The 20,455-nt window shown below is 38.0% G+C and overlaps 1 protein-coding gene across 1 annotated transcript; it reads left to right on the top strand.

The window, feature by feature from the left end:
- Positions 1–16,557: 16,557 nt before the first annotated feature.
- LOC144052273 (uncharacterized) lies at positions 16,558–19,266 on the top strand. The gene is made up of 2 exons (XM_077566199.1): positions 16,558–16,714; positions 16,995–19,266. Exons 1-2 carry the CDS (start codon positions 16,682–16,684, stop codon positions 18,249–18,251), a joined length of 1,290 nt encoding a protein of 429 aa, XP_077422325.1. The 5' UTR covers positions 16,558–16,681; the 3' UTR covers positions 18,252–19,266.
- Positions 19,267–20,455: the final 1,189 nt, after the last annotated feature.

The raw sequence follows: 20,455 nt of genomic DNA, 5'->3' as shown, positions 1-20,455 counted from the left end.
GTAACAACAATCAGTGCTTTAAGTGATCTCTTCATTTCAGAAGATGTATCAAAACCTTCTGTATGCTCTAGCATAAAAAAAGCATTTAATAAAACAAACATACATTTTAGGGAGCGCGGGTCAAAGTATTAAAAAAACGTATTTATACGTTTTTGGGTTTGAATGAGTTTAAATTAAATTAAACGCTTTCATTCATTCCTTTTCTTCCAATTTTATATTTGCATTCTCATTTACATCTAATGGATAGAAGGCATGTCTTCGTTATACCTGAACTAGCACTACTTCTTTGGCTAAGAATCATGGGAAATGTAGTCCTAGTGCTGTAGTCACGGGTTGTCGGAGCCCAAGTAATAGCAAAAGAAAAAGTAATAACAACACCCTAGCCAACCCCCTGCCTGACGAAAAGGGATCTATCGGGTGTCTTCAAATCAAGAGCCTGTGGTTGTGAGTCACGTTAGCGAGTTCTTTGATGGTACCTTTCCTCATCATGTGAGTGTGAGTCGCTGCGGTTTGACACTGCACTCACAAGACACACACTCTCATCACAACAGGTAATTAAAAAAAAGGTGTGTGTCTGTGTTCTTTTTTATTTCTCACTGCCTTCAACCTGAAGCAAGATCTGATAGGATAGCTTTGTTGCACAGATAAGCAAAAATCACATCTCGCACGTCATGAACTGTGAGTTCCAAATGCTTACAAATCAACACGCCCATGTCATCTGTCACGTATATGTACTCAGGACTGCCTTCGGCTATGCCTTGTATTGTGAGGTAAAAACAACCAGTGGAAACGTAGGCCAGATAACAAACATGCCTCACATATAGGTAACAGCGGCATTATTTTATGTGCTTATTTCATTGATTTTTCTCAGAAGTGGTATGAATGTGAGTGTGAATGGTTGTCAGTCTTTTTATGTGTCCTGTGACTGACTGGGGACCATTTTAAGGTGTAGACCACCTTTCACCTTGAGTCAGCTGAGTTCCAGTTTCACATGAGCCAGAGCAGAATAAGTGGTGTTGAAAATGGATGGATGCAAACTGTTGTGATGAACTGAGTTCGTCATTGTTTTCAAAACGTTTTCATTCAGGATTTTGGAGTCCCTTCTTAGGGCCCTATTGTCGTAAGTCTAGCTAAAAGTGCAGTATAAACTGTACACATGGGTGTGGTTTGCTTTCTTTTAGTATTTTGCTTTAGTAGCGCAAATACAATAGGGGGCATTTCTCACCATTGAGGCATGGAACACAGCCGACTCCCGGCCAATCGAAGCGGCTCCCCTCATTCCCATTAAAATCAGGGTGGTGGAAACACACATTGTGGAAGCAGAAATTGAGTCGCTGGGGTCCGTGCATGTGACTATACAGGTAAACTGCAGGATCTCCCATTACGGATGAGGTAGTTGGCCACATGTGACATAGGCAATCAGAGACTGCCTTGCCATGCGTCAGCCCACCTCCTCCCCCCCAGCAGGCGCAACCTAGTCCCAAACACGGTAGACTAGACTTCCCCCAGCATGAAAATGAAGATGCGCCCATTTTAACGTTGAGCGCACGCGCGCCTGATATGAAAATAGAGCCCTTAGTGTCAATTTCTATAGACTTGGCAACTCGTGCTGATGACGATGATGAGCCTTCTATTTTAAGTGAGACAACAAAGCTGACAGATGGGCAAGCTTGAAATCTGGCTTGGTAAGCAACATTGTTGTACAGAAAATGTATTTTGGTAACTATGGCCTTTAAATGTCAAATTGGGATTTAAAATCCAAGCAACAGAGAGGAGTGATATCTAATTTTTAAATCGTTGTGTAACCATTTTATAAATTAAAAAAGTAGACATAACTGAAGATAAGACAAAATTCACTATAACCTGTTATGTGTAACTGAGAGTGTAAAGAATATAATAAAGAAATGGTACAGTAGTAATGCCTTGAATTACAGCAAAGTCACATAAGTAGGGCTGTATGCGGCTTTGAACGACTATAAACACTTTTGAACATTGTCATGGACAAGCAACCAAAGCTCCTATTAACTGCAAATTTTGTGCTCATATCTTATAAAAAGAGGGAAACGGCAAATTTGAGTTGTGTTTTGCTTTTAACTGGGTTTTGACTTGTAAAAACAGCGAAGTTCAAGATTGTCCTGATATTGACGGGACTGAGCAATAGCGCATTCCTTTGCGCTCGTCAAGCCTCAGCATGAAGAGCCCCAGCTGTTTTTTTCATGCCGTACGCTCAGCTCTGCTTAGACCCACATAGCGCGCATTCCTCACTGACTCACCAACCCTGCCACTGTGTATGTGTACAGTCCCATAGCACAGTGTGTCATATAAACACCTCTATGACTCATAGCTCAATATAAAATGCGGTCTGCCCAATCACTATTTTAACAGCCCGCCAACAGTCGTTCCACTCAGTTTGCCAAAATCCTCCTTATCACCAGTTAGCGTGTAACCTCATGTCTTACCACAAAAAAAAAAAGATCAACTTTATTGTGGAGATAATCATTTCATATTCTTTTTGCCTGTTGTATATAATAACAAACACTTCCTGGTTGATTTGTGAAACAGGTTTCACCTGCAGATGTCATTAGACCTTACCTTTTTTTGGCTTGACTAATATAAGGCCACACCTTCTAAATTTACTTCAGATTTTACATGCATGCAGAAAAACACGCACGCACACACACCTCACCTGGGCTGAGGTGGTCTGCCGATGTAATCCCAAAACTCATGACCCATTTGACCACCGTTAAGGGTTTTCTGCGTCATGGTTTAATAGTTAGTTTGAATAGTAGGAGTGCTGTATATATTAACCATCCACAATAGTAGGTGTATCAGACATGCACAATAGAATATCTAGTGCGAACCCTGCTTTTACAAACAAGTTCGGAAAACAACTTCTTTGTTGCGGGTAATTTGAATGTCTGCCAAAATGTCGTCAGCCAACACGGAGTGATTTTGGTGCAGGATTTTAATATTGTTAACTTCATAAAATAAACTTTGATTTTTCAGGGGAGGGGTTCAAGATATCCAAAAAACTGAAATGATTACTGATTATATTATATTTATATATGTTTTAATTAATAAAAAAAAAATCTAAATATATATAATATATATATATAATAATAATAATAATATATATAATAATAATAATAATAATAATATATCATATAAAAATCTAAATATAATATGAATATTACTTTATAAAGGTGACAACATGGTTCTTCAGTTGCTTGTTATTGTTACTTCCCCATTGATCAATATGACGAGCAATTTTCAAATATACAGGCTGTTGTTGTTTTTTACACATAAACTAAGGCTCGTAGCAAAACGTGATTGACGTCATGCATGGGGTGATCGTGACAGCTATGTAAACAGCGCCCACATACCGCTCAAAGGTGCAAGGCTTTGAACAACAGGAAAGAATAAAGCTGCACCTCCTGTATGAGAAGTACTGATGTGATGGGAGCCCTGATGCATTATTATTATTATTATTATTATTAATGTTGTTATTGGCGATTTACACCGTGACCTGAACATGATCTTGTGTTTTACCATCTATGTGACACACACACACTTGCACACTACTTTTCCCATTACATCTTTACACATTCACTTTCAGAGAGTCTTTCATATGTGAGGAGTGAGTGGCAGTAGACAGTGTGTGCGTGCGTGTGTGTGTGTGTGTACTTGTGTATGTCAATAGTGGCGTAGTGGGAAATACAAAGTATATGTGAGAGTGGAGGACAGTTGAAGCATTGAATGAGGACAGAAGAGCTCCATTGTCTCTCATTTTCCCCCCAGGTAACCCTTGTTTTGGCAGTCTATTTATGCCAACCAAATGACACTGAGCATAGTGAGTTGTAATACATTTCCTCCTTCATGTGTGTTATGATATAGTGCAAAGCTTGTTAATTTATAGATAGATAGATAGATGTATAGAGGTAGGATGGAGGAGGAGGGGGGGCTTTCTCCCCTATGGCATAACCCCGACTTTCAACTTAACAACCAACCGTTTTATTTAGGTGTGTGGGAGCAGAAAGGAATTATACATCTCCACCATCTCTTCTCAGATAATATGTTTATATCATATACATCCTTGCTCCAAAAATACAAAATAAAAAACGGATTTTTTTTACATTATCTACAAGTTAAAAATATGATAAAGCAACAAATTCCAACACTTCGGGGTACGCTCCAACCGCCTGTTTTAGCTAAAGATATTAACAAGCTTTCTCCGACAACAACAAAAAAACTTTCAAAAATATATAAGTTACTTTCACATACTGATAAAATGTCTTTACCCATCTCGAAATGGGAGACAGACTTGTCTATAGCACCGGAATCTGACTTTTGGATTCAAGTTTGTGAAAACGCATTTAAAATGACAAAACACACAAATTTACAAATTATCCAATATAAAATTATTCATAGAACATACATTACTCAATATATGACGAAGAAAATGGGACTCTCAGACTCCGACATTTGTCTCCAATGTTTACAAAACACTACAGACACTTATGTTCATGCTTTATGGTTATGTACTCCGGTTATGTATTTCTGGACTAAAGTCTTAGAAAAACTTTCCGCTATTTTGGACTGTAGGATACCTTTATCTCCAAACTTGTGTTTGCTAGGTGACCTAACAACAACTGACTTACCATATAAACAATTTCAATCTACACTTGTAGCCCTTACTATCGCAAAAAAAACAATTCTTGTTAACTGGAAAAATAAACAAACTCTGAATATCGACCAATGGTCTAACCTCCTCATAAATCACATTTTAATGGGAAAAATATCTGCCTCAAATAAAAACCAAATATCAAAATTTATAGAAACATGGTCTACGTATATAGAATTTTTTAACCTAATTCTGGTTACTTAATTCTGCCTGTTAGCGAGAGCCACCAACCACATCGTGATAACTTACATTGATGTTTCTGCATTTGGCAATTTATTATTATATTATATTATTAGTATGGGATTTTTTTTAATAGGTTTTAGGTGAACTAATGAATACACACACACTCGCACGCACGCACGCACACACACACACACGCACATACACATACTCACCCACATACCAAAAAATATATATATATATATATATATATATATATATATATATATAAAAGGAGAGCAATGATGACATGTCAAATCGAATGAACAATACTGAGCTCTCCAGGGAAAAAAAAAAGGATGGAGGAGGAGGAAATTATGCTTGACATGACGTTCACTACAGGGCTATACATGTTATTTATCCAAAGAATTCTGATGCAACACTAAAATCTTTCGGAAAAGCCCAGTCATATATGTCGTTGTAGTTTACATACGGTAAATAATTGCATTTTTGTCACCGCCATTACATCACCGCTGAGTCATAGCTTTGAGAGCAACACAATGACCAAAGTTTGACATTTTTATAACATAACAGAACATTGTAAAAAAGTAGTCAAGTTATCGTTAGAGTCCTAAAGCCATGAAAGAATAATAAAACGAAACAGTTTTGGATTATTCAACTTATTATATATAAGCAGTTTGACCTATTCAATCAATAGTGACTGGAAAATAACTCTAAACTAATGAATCAGTGGTTAGAAAATAGAAGATTAGCCCATATTTCAATGTTGAGCTTCATTCGTTTGTTTTCAAAGCTTTTATGCTTTAGTCATTTCCACACTTTTCAGCAATGTGAAAGCAAAAAAAACTAAATAATATCTAATATAAGGTCAAGTTCAAGGTTGTTGCTGTTTTTTTTTATCTCCTTTTTTTTTTTTTTTTTACTTGAAAAGCATTGGTCTTACCTTTATATTTAATCAGTGTTGTAAGTGGGAAAAAATAAGTGCCAGTACTAGGTAGGACAATTCTGGTCACTCATGCTCCGTAATTTGTTATTGACAAATTATGTTAATTATTTCACCGAAAACACTTATCAGTGGGGTTTTTTTGTATGGGATAATGAGAGTTTAGCAAAAAAAACAACTTCATTGTTTGCATCACCCATTCAGAGTATTTTCTCAGTATGTGTGCTTTTCTTTCATTTCTGATTACATGATGCAGACCAATCTTTGAGTAGCACTCGGAAAAATAACTTATTAGAAAAAAATTATATTCACATTCTTACTGATGAAATCTGCATTTAGAGATTCTCACACACTTATTTTATACTTTTGGTACAACCGTACGCCACACATGATGGTATTTTCTCTGGAGAGGAAGAAAATAACGTGAAAAGTGGCAACGCAAGATGGCCACCGCCGGCTTCACTTCTCGTAGTAGCACAGGTTATTATTATTATTATTATTTTACATCCATGCTGTATCAGCCTGCGAATCCAACACAGAGTCTGTGATCTTTTTGAAACTTTGAGCCAAGACAGCATGGTAGCGTTTTTATTTCACTTTCTTGATTCAAGAGTTATGGTTGTACACAGGAGTTCGGGTCTGCTAGCATTGGGCTAGCCGCTAGCATCACGTTTACAGCGGCCGACTTGAATGACATATTTGCGTTTCTCTCGTTTAAGCACAGATCTATACGAGAACTGGATTAAGCGTGCGCATGGTGATGTGTTGAGCGAACGACTTCCGTACTATTTGTAAAATCACCAGAAGAGCTTTTTGGGATCAGAAAACATGCATTGTCAAGCGTACCAGAATGCTGACAGTACGTTCTTTGCACGTTGAAAAGTACCTGGACGCTCAAAGGAGATTTTCAGAAGTGCCGGTGCGTTCCGGCCCACTTAAAACACTGTATTTAATATGTTCTGAACGTCCCGGTCATAAAATTACCCATGTGTCTGGTGTCCTTACTACATCGCTGATGTTTCTAACAAACCAATTCGTGCCAAAATTGGTCAGAAATGTGCTAATTTATAATTAATTTAACACATTTACTTACCTCAATGCAAGTGAATGGAAAAGATCACAGTGGACTCCAGATTCAAAATGGCAGCTTCTCAACCAGGCTAGGTTTAAAGTTTACCTGTGGTGGTCAGAAGAAGAAATACAGTGTTCCCTCACTTTCCGCTGGGGTTAGGTTACAAAAAATACCTGCAACAAATGAAATCCGCAAAGTAGATAGCTTTATGTTTCGTATTATAAATGTTTTAAGACCCTAAAACCCCTCACCACACAGTTTATATACTTTTTTCATTGAGGCATTTACATTTTCTCACATTCTCAATGTTCAAAACTTCATACATTTTATAAAATAGGCACATTAGTGTAGAAATAAATAAAAAATAAAAAATAAAAAAATAAAAAATAAAAAAATAAAAGCATGCAAAATTGAACACAAAAAATCTGCGAAACAGAGAGGCCACGAAAAGTGAACCGTATTATAGCGAGGGAACACTGTATATTGTTTGTTGCAATACTAGTGTGGCTCATACTACCCGCAGACAAATTATTTGTGTATTTTTACATACTTGGCCAATAAAGATGACTCTGTTGCTGATTCAAGAAAACTACGTGCATTTGAAAGTCAACAAAAAAAAACGGCATGTAAAGACCGATTTGCTGTAAACAACAAACTTAATCTTGTTCATGCAGCCTTTGTCACTTGTTTTCTTTTATCAAACAACTTCACAAACAGAGCATGTAGCCTGTGTAGTATATAAAATAAAATTCAGATTTGACATTCATGACATCTGTGTTGTTGAGGGATTTTAAAACGTCCCATTTTACTGTAATGCAGCATTAGATGCCTTGTTCTGGGGCTCCTCAACTGAATCCTGGGTGAGTGAGCTGTGTGGGCCAGTATTCTTTATGCCAGTCAAGGGAATCCAGCCTAGGGTATTTGGGTGAAAAGTTATTATTAGTTTGGCCACAGCTGCCTCATAATATATTGCATAAACCATTGCTACTTTGTGAAAATGACAGCCCAAATAATGTACAGTAATAGCCTATAACTAGCTGGTTCTCTTTTCTTTCATTGCACAATACAAAACAAACATTAAGTGTTGTTTTGTACTTTACGATCATTCTAGAATGCAACAAGCGCTCATTTCCTAGAAGTTGCTCTTGCTTGAAGTTCAGGACATTTTGTTTCATTTTTCAACTGTGGTTTCCCATCTGTCCCTCCTCCCTCCTTCTCCTGGCTTGGTGCCGCTTGGCCCCATTTCCTTGTTTGAAGGAAGTGAGCATGAGCTTGGGAGCGGGAAGGGGAAAACAGAACTCCAGCACATTCATTAAATCAGAAGGCGACACATGGGTAAACTAAGGAAGGGATACAGCAAGTTAGAAACGAAACCACCAAACAAAAACGGGCTTTGACGGAAAAGTTCATTTGCATGTAGAGCCAGTGATGTTGCTCAATGCGGAAGTTTTGTAATAAAAGAGTACGAGATTCCAAGATTTTTTAAACCATCCCCGAAGACTTCAGGCCAAAGATTTCCTAATCCAGAGTCATTCCTGGCAGTCCAACAGTATGCAACGTGCCAGAGCAGGCCTTTCGTTTCCATTTAGTCATCATCATCTGGTACTTTTTTCCCTTGGAGCACTTTTTGTCAAGTTTTGCTCACCACGTTGTCGCTATGGCCCTAAAACAAACATTTTCATACAACATCCTGCAGTTAAATGTTTACTTTTCACTGTGTCACTGTGATGACCCCTTCCAATTATGCGGTAAGAGCACCATGAATTGATGTCCAAAAATATAACAAGCACAAAAAAAAGCAAAGATCTTACTCTGGACAAAATTTGGAATGAAGCCATAGAACAAAGTGGGAAATCACCTCCACACTGGATGAGTCATTAGCGATGACAGTTGCCGAAATCAACACTCAGTGCTGTCCTTGGACTAGAACCTGGAGCGCATTGCGCGAGCCCGCACACACACACGCACACACGCATGCACACGCACACACACACTCACATATATTTATATAACTCCTGTTGGGGCTTTTTTTTTTTAATAAATAAATAATCAGGTATTTAAAGCAGATTTACAGTAACAGAAAAACATGATGCTCTTCATTATTGGTGGAATTATTTAGCAGTTTTATAGTTTTTTTTTTGCTTCCAAAATTTCAAATATGCGTTACTTTGAAGGTGTAGATTTTTTAAAAACGCTATTAATTTTAATAATATGGGGGGAAAAAATATGTTCTATCACATCAATGTACATTTTGTGTGTGTGTGTGTGTGTGTAATCACAGGTCTAGTTATCGCTCACTATATTACATAGGTTGCGCCGCACCTTACAGAAGGCTGACATGTTTTTCACCTCAATCTTTCTGCAAACGGATACCCAAAGGGGACAAACTTAGCACTCGTAGTAAGTGGTGATAGGCGTGCGAAGAGTTGTCTCTTTGAGACACCATAGTGCGCATGCTTCAAAATGTGTGCCCTTTAAACTTGTATTTTATTAGTTCACCACTAGACAAAAAAAAATCTACACACTGTCCCTTTAAAAAGGATACTGTGTTCAAATTGCATCCATAATTTCTAAAAAAATATTCAAATGGTAAATGCAGAATTTAGGCCTTTTTTTTTCTTTGAAACTTTCTAGATTGTCAGATTTTTGGTGCCATCCTTGCCTGGCGAAAACTTCATCTTAAGAGTGGGGGGAATAAGAAGGTACATTTTGTACTTAAAGTGTGTAATCTGATGTGACAGCTGTTGCAATGTCACATGGCTCTTACAACATAATTCAGATAATTATCTCTTACACAAGAGAAACATATCCAGTCATGTTTGTGTTTGCTTCTTAAAGAAAGAACATCCTCAATCTAGAACAAAAGAGTCCGTTCCATTCATAATACCTCTATTGTAAGGACTGGTTTAAGACAAGGCATTGTGATCACATGTGAGGTCATTGATGGATTTTAAAGCAAATGTACAGAAACAGGTTTTAAAATATTACAACACATAATTCAGACTTCACTTAAAGGAGTCTCCAATTCTGTAAAACCTGCGACCTTAATTTCTGGTGAACAAACACGCTATCAAGTGCGGTCGTTCAAAAGTTTTGCTATCATCTGAGATAGCAATAGCACTTTATTTTTAATGTGTACATTTTTTTTTATATAAAATTTGAATGTTAACCCTGTCATAGCCTGTTAGCCAATCACAGTCTGTGAGCCTTTAAAAGTGCAAATTAGGACACAAATGGAAAAGTAGCCGTAAATCCTTGGCAAAGATTTATTCCAATAAATCTTTGTAGCTTTGGACTTTGTGCCTGGAAAACAAAGATGGGTGTGTGCTTAATGTTGGCCACAAATAAACACTCACACGTGCAAAGTGTTGCTTGTGGGTGTTTTGCTGTATCATGCTTGTTTTGGAGTCTTCTAGAAGAAAATCTGAAGAAACCAGTTGAACCAGTCCAGCATCATGCTGATCTTTGCCACACGCTGCACCTTTAATGCGTGTACGACTTTCAACCCTCATTTGAGTCTGACATCTTCAAAACATGTCAACAGCAATAATATGGGATCTTCTTAAGGATTTTGTACTTTACACTATAGGTTGCTCTTATAATTCTTCATTTTTCTTCTTTCCATAGTTACATGCATTGCTTGCTGAGTTTAAAAACATGTTTAAAAGCAAAGTTCAAGAAAACTATTTAAATCAGACTTGAGCTGGCAAAACAGCAGAAATTGTGTCATTTCTTTCGATGTATCAGTATGAGTGTAATGAAAATTGTATATGTAAATATAAGGATAAAATATTATGGTGTATGCCTATGAATTACATGTACATATGCTACTAGCAAATGTATGTACATATCAAAGTGCAGTTGTATACACAAACTGGTTTATACATTTTATTTCATTGAAATATATTAACATTATTATTGTGTCGATTGAAATAAGTCAAAACAAAGGGGTAGGACTAGATAAGTTTTTAACTTCTTCCTACTCCCTTTTGAACATGTAAACTCTTTTATTTCTTCCTATTCTTGTTTTTTCTTTTTTACTTCAACTTATATTTTATACCTGTAATGTGTTTTATGTTTTTCTATGTTTATATGTTCGATAAACCAAACAAACAAACAAACAAACAAACAAACATTATGGGGCTGGCACAGCGCCCTCATGTCTGAATCAAAGTCAAAAGATTCCGGTTTTGTATCTGGGCTTGTGTGGGTTTTCCCCAGGTGTGTCCGGAGATTGACTTGTATGGCGTTTCTTGTCCAAAAGTCACGGAATACACTCCAGCTCAACCGTGAGGATACACGGCAGAAGAAGAATGAATGACCTACCGGTAATCTGTGTATTAAAATGTTGCTTGGGGAATAAACATGTGAATAATGGCTAACATAATGCAAATGGTCCACCATGACTAAGTCAGATAAACAAGGAGAGGAATCCACAAGAAGGGTTTAGTCGAATTATTGATTCATCGAAACTTGTGAAATGAAACAAAAAGCGGTCATTCTTGTTTGCTTTGTGTATTTCTGAACATGAAAATTTCTGCCGAGTCATTCTTTGACATGCCAGATGGTGATGATACATTCTATTTTGAGTAATAATAATAATAAAAATAACGCTAAGCAATTTCTCAAACACATTCAGATTTGCTCTTTGTCAACACATTAATCTTCTCCGGTCACATCACAATAGAAGCCCAGATATAAATGCAAATAAATGTTTGTGAGATATGCTGAAGTTGAACTCCAAATTATTTCAAATTATGGGTTGCTCAACTTTTGAGGATCCACTGTACAACACACAAAATGCTTTTTGGTTTTTGGCTCTGTTATTGCAGAAAAAAAAACGTCCAATTTTAAAACCTTTCTAGGCTCTTGAACAACAGCACATTAAATGATCTCATGGAAATGCTATGTGTTGTCTTGAAGTGTTTTTTTATGGTGCAGTTTTCATTTTGATTTGCAAAATCACTGTCAAATTCAGTGAGTGGCAAATCCAGGTTCAGAAAGTAAAAATCCTCATGCCAAAGTTTGGCTTTAACCAGAGGGTTTTCCCAAAATTTCATTTTTCCTTTAAATTGCATGACATTAATGGCAATGAATGGAACTGATGCTAAAGACAAACTGTACTTTCTGGACCTGGGTTTGCCACCTCTGATCAAATTATACTCCAAAGACATACAGTTGCGCGATATGTAAACTTATGAGCACAACTGTATATGTGGAAAAGCTAAATGTCGATAAATGACACAAAAAAATGCTATGAATCATCACCAAAACTCACATACACAGCTCTACTCATGTCCACTTCAATCTCTATAATTAGCACAGTATTTTGGATTTTATGGCTACTAAGCCTTTTTCTCATCATGCAGTTGTGCTCATAAGTTTACATACCCTCGTATTTAAACAAATGGAAGTAGCTACATGTTTTATAGCTAAAGATAGCAGTGTGGAGAGTACCTACATTCACAAAAGCAGGTACTTCCCCAGGCCATCATGTCAAAATTGACTCCTGGCAAACTTAATCGAATTATTCACTTTTTTCTTCCCTTCTTATATACAATACTATGTACAGTATTTCATCTTGCTTTCCTTCTTTCTCACTGTTCTGAAGAGTTTTACAGGGGGGGGAGTTGCCACATTTCTACAGCAGCCATGCTCTTCTCACAAGGCCGTTGCTAAGAAACTGTTGGAACTGTGCCTGCTTACGAACATAATGTTGCAATGTTTGACAAGTCTCCATAGTAATGTTTCAATGGGCACGGTTAAATATTTGCAAACAATCACTTATTAGAGCAGCCTTGTCAAACAGTAAATCTCAGTAGGAAAGGCAGAAAGGGAGGTCATAAAAGGGTTGTGTTATGCGTGAAACCTAAAATAATAATAATAATAATAATTATAATAATAATAATAATAATAAATAATAAATAATTTGTAAAGACTGTTGCTAAGAATATTGTAATTATCTTTAGTCACTACCATCACAATCTCATCATCCAATTTGATTTCAGTCTGGACTTTTCCCCATTGTTGTTGTTGACATCATTTTGCAGTCATCACAAGTGGCAATGATGATGAACGCATGCAGTGACTAACTGCAGGATGAGTTGGACTTTGGGATTTCGTCGTAACATCCCCACACTATGTTGGCAAGGACTTCTAAGGGATAACGGAAATAGGAGACTTCTTTCTTTAAAAGGAAAGAAGCAGCAGGGTAGTAATTACAGCAAGAGTACTTCCAAATTGACCTATATTTGGCCTTAATTGGCTGATGCTTTTCAGTGACGGAGCAGAAGAGGATAAACATGTCCATTTATAGAGAGGAAACAACAAACCGAATAATAGTGGGAGGCTGTGTTTTCCCCACATAACATAAGCGACACCAGCACGACCACTTATTTTAGTTCAACAAAGCAAATTTGGACAAAGAAAATGTTTGTTTTTTATAAAACAAAGATCTTTTAACATAAATTCTTATACCGAGTGCATTGGGTTGAGGATCAAGATTTTGATTCAACAAGGAGTAAAAACTGCCCATACTGATGAGTTTAGTCAGGTTATCAATATAGATGTGATTAAAAATGATAATAATTCTAGTACCAACATTTTCTAAGAAGAATAAGTAACTTTTCCACAAAGTGAGTCACTCGCATGATAATGGGTGTTTGACACCGTTTTTTTTTTACAGTCGATGCCCTGACTCAGAGCTGAACCCTGATACCCCTGTCCAAAGTATTTATGTTAACCACTGATTCATCCAGCGACCACCAACTTCTTATTAACAGTAATTCAAAACGTCAAAAATGGTGACCAGCTTCAGCTCTTTATCATCCCCAAAAGCACTCTTCAAACCCAATCTGCTGGGTTAAAATAATTAACCAAACCTTGGGTAAAAGTAACCCAATTTTCTCATTTCAAAGCGCGTGGGTTATGAAAACACCCTCAGCATTTTTGGGTGTTTCACAATGTACATTAAATGAATTAACATGTCCTAACATGTATGACTTGACAAGAACAACTCAATGGAAAACTTTGAATTAAAATTGATATGACTCATCAAGCAAAACATACAACTATCTGGCAATAAATAAGTATGTGTGTGTGTGCGTGCATCCATGCATGTGGGCCAGCCCCTCCCTGTTAGGGTGACTTTCCATGTATCTGAGGCACGTTGCATAACAGAAACAAGTAGAGCGAGGTAACCACTAACACGCATGGCCACAGAAATACACATGACATACTACAAACATACATGACGCTACACCGCAAAGCTCCAGACTTATGCCCATTAGGTTCCACACCCAGCATCATACTACACTTTCCAGAGAGGCTAATGCTGTGAGGGTTAGATTTTGCCATGCTATTTATAGCTAGCGACAGTTCTAAATAGATGGACATGAGGGGCCCGTCTGGCCTCTGTCAGTATGCTAGTCTGTCAGTATGTCGGCATAAAGGGCCTGTCAGTTACAAGCAAAAACTGGTTTAGAATGAGGGCTTCATACAATTTAGTACAGCACAATCTAAAATCTGAAGAATGATGAGGTAAAATGTTAAATAACAGATCATGGCAAATCAAAATACAGTAAATGTTTCTGGACGAATCTTCTAAGTATAAGTGGCTTTACTGTTCAAATTTGTGACAATTTTCATTTCATTGTCAGTGTTGGGAATGTTAGGCTACTTTATAAAAATAATTAATTATAGTTACTCATTACTTGTTCAAAAAGTAATTAAGTAGGTAATGGAATTACTTTATAATAAAAGTAACTTGTTACCAGGCAAAGTAACTTTTTCCACATTACATCATATTTACATCAAATAAATTGGATTTTTTTTTAAATATTATTATAATTATTATAATTATTATTTATTTATTTTATTTTTTTTAATAGAAGAAATTCAAATTGTGTCCAGGCTATAAAGGTTTTTTTTTAATTTCACTGGAACAACAATAGGGCCTCTAACTGTGCGAGCAAGCCTTCTGTAAAAGCGCACACGATTGCAAAACCTAAGCTTATTTTGAGTCTTTAAACTAATAAATCTATTGTAACGTAACACATTTCACGTACAATAACGATAACAGCGTTTTTTAGATCACCAAATGATTCCCAAGCGCGGCTTCTACTGCTGCTCACCGCACCCTCAGGGGATGGGTCAAAATGCGGGGAAAGAATTACGCCCCACTTAGTTGGGTGTGACAATCAGTGGTACTTTAACTTAACTTTAAATATGAAGAAAATAATTAGTTGGATTATTCCGTTTATGAAAAAGGACGGTTACCAACGACGTTATTTTAAACGCCATTTTTCCCAACACTGTTCATTGTACATGATTTCATTTCATTTCAGACATTTCTAGATATATGAATGATAATAGATTATAGATGAAATATTTTCAAAACAATCTTTAATTGCATGCACATCACATTTGATTCTTTGTTTGCTAAATTGTGATGACTAATCTGCCAACGGGTTCTGGAAAGATTGCTGCTTACTGTAACTACAACTGATTAATGAGTTGTTTGTTGCTCTAGGGTTTGCGAGTAAATTCTGGAAATTAACATACAATATGCGTATGCGGTCGCCGCTTACAAAATGATCAGATAAGTGAAATGCGTAACGGTTTTGAAGCAGAATGGTGTACTGAGGCAACAGCTGTCACTTCCTTGAAATGATCTTAGAAGCAAAACAAAAATCATATCTGTGGTAGACTCTCCTTTGAAACTGCCAATTAAAAAGCACACACGCACAAAAGAAACCCACTCATCATGATAACAATAATCTTCTGGTAAAGATTTTCAGCTTTGTGGGTGTGTTTTTTTTCTTCTTTTCCTTAACAGTTTAAGAAAACGGACCACAGGTTTTATTTTCACATTGGGCCATAAAGTTAAAGTGGAATGCAAATCCTCAACCAAAACAACCTCAAAAATGTGCTCAATGTGATTTAATGTGAACAGTAAAACAGCCAAGTTTATCTTCTCTGGCTTCATTTTTTTTCTGACCAAAGGTTTCGAAAGTCTGCTGATCAATGGGCATGTTTGCGTGCTAGTTGGACTCTTTCTGGTGGAATATTCATGATCTGCTGTAATCGTAATAGAAACTGAAATTCTGGGGGAAATATTACCCAATGTATTCTGGTAATGTCATACTTTTTCAGATGAGTGGTTAAGAACACTCAGGAACTATACATACAGTAAGTGGTCACCTACACAATAATTTATGACACTTCCTGGTACCCTATCATTAGTCATTAAGAAAAAATTACTTAAATGTATGATTATGCGTCTCTGTCAGGACTTTTGCTATGAAAGTAGTTTTGATTTATTGAAGGACGAAAATGCCTGTTTAACAATTGTATTTGCTTTTTCACGTCTGGGTGAAATAGGTGGTGAAAAATTCACATGGTTGAATTTGTTTATCATACAAAATGGGGAGAGATACTTTGGAAGAACAAATTCACTCAGATTGGACAACAGGCTAAAAGGGTTTTTATTTCAGACAACCACAAAACTGACAGATTCCACACAACTTACTAAAAATACAGTTTTCTCTTCTGTATGTGTGTGTATGTGTGTGCGTGTACACATATGTGTCTACTGTGTCTGTTTTGTAAAAAACGCCCAACCCTCACATGAAACTTGAGGTGAAGGGAGGGACATCCGGGAACATAGCGAGTGGAAACTCCTCCCAACTTGAGGAGGAGTCTCTGAGGCAGTCATTAAAAAGTGCAGCACACCAGCGGACTTCAGCATACTTGGCTCTGGACACGGGTATCTAACAGTAAACTCTCCAGGCCTAAAGGGTACAGCATGTCTGAAATGCATGACAACATTTTTACAAAGGTGAGTCAGCGGTTACCAGAATATTGTTTTGAGTGATCTTTGTATGTGTTGTCCTATAGAAAATGACTAGTAATATTTCAGTAAACACACTGAGTTTTGCTTAAGTAACCAATTAAGATAGGGTGAGATTCAGTTGCGTCTTTCATCTGATAGTTAAAGTCTACCAAATGTAGTCAGTGTGGTATTTGATACCTGTAGAAAGAGCAATCGTATTTGCTGAAAGAAAGTATGTCTCAAGCGTTCTTTCCTGTTTTTTAACTATTCAATCCACCTTCAACAGAATCTCTTGAACCTGGCACTTGACGATGCCTTGCTTCCAAGACCGTCTCAGCTCAAAGTCCCAGGACAGGGTCGACTCAACCGGTCCGCCTCGTTCTTCACACCCTCCTCACCGCCTCCCTCCTCCAATCTCAGTTTCAGCACTGAGCATATCAACGACGATGACAGCGGCAGCTCGCTATGGTCGCCAAACATCTGGAGCCAGGGTCCCAGTCTCCAAACCAAAGCGTCTGCCCTGCAGGGACGCTCCATGAGCCTAACTGAGTCCAGCATCTCCCTGCTGTCCTCCTTTGGACAACTGAAGAACCTGGACGTTTTTCCTTCCGGACCCGTCACAACTGTGGCTCCTCCGCCAGGTTTCCCTCCCGGATCCAATCTGCCTGCCCAGGTGCCCCCCATGCTGTCCTCCAACCGTTACAAGACTGAGCTGTGCCGTGGTTTTCAGGAGACGGGCAGCTGTAAATATGGCAGCAAGTGCCAGTTTGCCCACGGTGAAGCGGAGCTGCGTGGAATGTTTCGCCACCCCAAGTACAAGACGGAGCCTTGCAGAACCTTCTACAACTTTGGCTACTGCCCATATGGATCTCGCTGCCACTTTATCCATGAGGAAAAAATCAGTGGAGGCCAACTAACATCTGGCAAACTCCAGACTCAGCGCCAACCATCCCTCAGCACAACCAATGGTCAGAACCCACGCCACCAACTCCGCCAGAGTGTCAGCTTCGCAGGGTTCCTGGGCTCGTCCCGAACCTCTCCTCCACCATCATTCCCAACATCCTTTACTGATCCCAACCTGGGCTTCAGCAGGGCTGCCTCTGTGTCTCCACCTCCGGCAGATTTGATGTCCCCGGTTTTTGGCGACTCCCTCACGCGGGAAGTAGCAACATTCCAGTTTGGCAACCATCAAACCCGTGCCAGCTCTGGAGACATCCACAACATTCCTCTCATAGTGGAGCCGAAATCCACGCGCTGCACGTGCGGCCATGGGAATGACTTCTCTGTTTTGCATGGCAACAGTGGCAGAGGCTTTGCCAAGATGATGGATGGCAATCAGCAGGACAGCAGCGCCTTGTTTGCGGGTTCCAGCCACGGCGGATCGACGAAGCACACCAGTCTGCAGCGTTTTTCCTCCGAGGACTCCCTGGAAGACAGCTACAGCAGCAGCAGTGGAGGCTCCAGCGGGTCTGAGTCTCCCACTTTTGATGGATCAGCCACCAAGAGGCTGATTGTGTTTGAACGTCTGTCCTTGTCCGATTGAGGGAAATCACAGAAGAGAAGGGTGTCCGTCTAGTCTTTCTTCAGAACCAGAACTGATCAGGACAAGTCAACTTCTGATGACACAACACTTAATGTTCTTAATTCATGTTTGTCAAATCTGAGCTTGTCTTGGACAAAGTGATTACTCTAGTAATACAGTCACAAATTGTCATTATAAGTGTAGCAAATGGGACCTTTTTTATGTGGTCTTCCACACATTTTGACCATACCAGCAATTTGGCTGGTTTGCAAATTGGCACCTGTAGTGATCAAAATGGCTCATCAGTTGAGACAATCAATAGCATTGTGCCTTAAATATTCTCCCTGCCTCACAAGCCAGCGCTCCTCAGTGCTAAGAACAGTATGTTGGATTCTGTGGCCTTCATGAGAAAGACCTCACATGTGTAATTGATGCCATTTTATCTGTGACATGCACTTTACAGCAAATTTGAGAGGGAGAAAATTGTCTCCCGGTAGCATTCAACCAAAGCTTCAAACTTCACGCTACTGCGTGTGTGTGTGTGTGTGTGCGTGCGTGTGCGTGTGTGTGTGCGTGTGCGTGTGTGGGCCTGTGCGTTTGTGTGCGTGTAGCCATCTCTTTTTCTGAGATCAGGGGTGCAAGCGGATGCAAGATCAAAGTGTGCAACAAAAAATTATATGTCAAATGTAAATACATGACCCACTTTAATATTTTGTAATCGTTGGCGGTTTCTTAATGTCACCCTCCTATACACCTCTTCAAAGGTCCCCTGTTTGATTGACAGCCTGGTTCAGGGACTTGAACACAGTATTCTTTTGGTTATTGGTTGCCACGCATTGTTTAACTTAAAATTATATATTTATTATGATATTTATTTCTGTTTAAATAAAAATGTATTTTGTACTTTATTTATGAAGAATTATTCCAAGGTCTGTGAACTATCAATGTGAGAAAAGGGAGTTTTAAAAAAAAAAGAGAATCTTATATTTTTAATTGTCCAAAACTGTCTAAATAAATTTCTGAATAAGGAAATTGATTTTTTTTTTTTTGGTCTGTTTCGTTTGTTGTTCTTGCGGAAGATTCCACAAGAAATATGACACACTTGCATAACACACAGTAGGCTATAGATTATAATTTTTAATTTGCATTTTATATTGCTCATAGATTTATTTATTTTTTGCTAGTGTAAATTATCAAGAAGTTGTAGTCTAGAAAATGAAGACACAAACTTCCATCAATCAATTTTATGTACTCCTTATCTTCAATAGGATCGATGGTGAACTAGAACCTAATCAGCTAACTTTGGTTCAAGGGTTAGGGTGGGGTGGGAGGTAATTAAGATTAGAGACATTGTCAAAGATAAGTACTCATTATCATGCAGTTTAACTCATGTACAGTATTCACAAAGTAAATGTTAAAACTTACTAGCAAGATTACAAATGGTAAACTTATATAGCACTTTTCCACCTACAAGCCACTCAAAGTCCTTAACACTGACTCCTCGTTTACCAACTGATGACGAAGCATCAGGAGCAACTCAATATCTTAATCAAGGACCCTTCGACATGATCACAAAGGCTGGGGAATCGAACCCACTCTGGGTCGGGAGACGACCACTTTAACACTGAGCTATGACACTATGTGGCTAGTAAAAACACTGTCACTGAAAAATAAAAACAGCTCTCAAAAGGCTCCAGATGTATGATTAATACATCTAGAGCAACACAATAAAGTGAATAGCACATCATATAATTTCCATAAATATTTGTTGATATTAACACTGACTGTATTATCTCATTTAGGATTAATCTAAGCCATTAATGGGGAACTTACACTAATGCTCCTTTTCTCAACTCAACTTGATTGCCATTATTTGCAAGAGTCAGTTTTTATTTCACATTACCAATGGAAATCAATTATGAACAGAGCTAAGGCAAATTTGGAAGTACCATTCAATACAAAGAGGTCATAAGAATTCTGAATTTTGTTTTAAAAAGTTTCACTTCTCTTAAAACTAGAAGATTTGCTTTGCTTGCTTGTCAACCATGAATCAGTGTTTCTCGCTGATCCGTATTGCCATTGTCAGCATGTTTCATGTCTCTGGGTTTGGTGTTGAAATTTCATGACAATTCTGTGTTGACATTTCCGGTTAAAACTCCCACTTTGACCTTGTGTTGAGCAAGCAGTCTCCAAAGCAAAGAAAAACCCAGCTATGCTGTCAAAGC

This window comes from Vanacampus margaritifer, chromosome 5 (genome assembly GCF_051991255.1).
Source record: "Vanacampus margaritifer isolate UIUO_Vmar chromosome 5, RoL_Vmar_1.0, whole genome shotgun sequence".
Taxonomy (NCBI): domain Eukaryota; kingdom Metazoa; phylum Chordata; class Actinopteri; order Syngnathiformes; family Syngnathidae; genus Vanacampus; species Vanacampus margaritifer.
The sequence above is the reverse complement of the archived record's forward strand: the minus strand, read 5'-3'. Positions and strand labels throughout refer to the sequence as shown.

Bases quoted from the DNA above. Each gene is read 5' to 3' on its own strand.
- LOC144052273 (XM_077566199.1), top strand. From the start codon at position 16,682: ATGTCTGAAATGCATGACAACATTTTTACAAAG. The intron at 16,715-16,994 runs GTGAGTCAGCGG...CACCTTCAACAG, and splicing joins ATGACAACATTTTTACAAAG to AATCTCTTGAACCTGGCACT.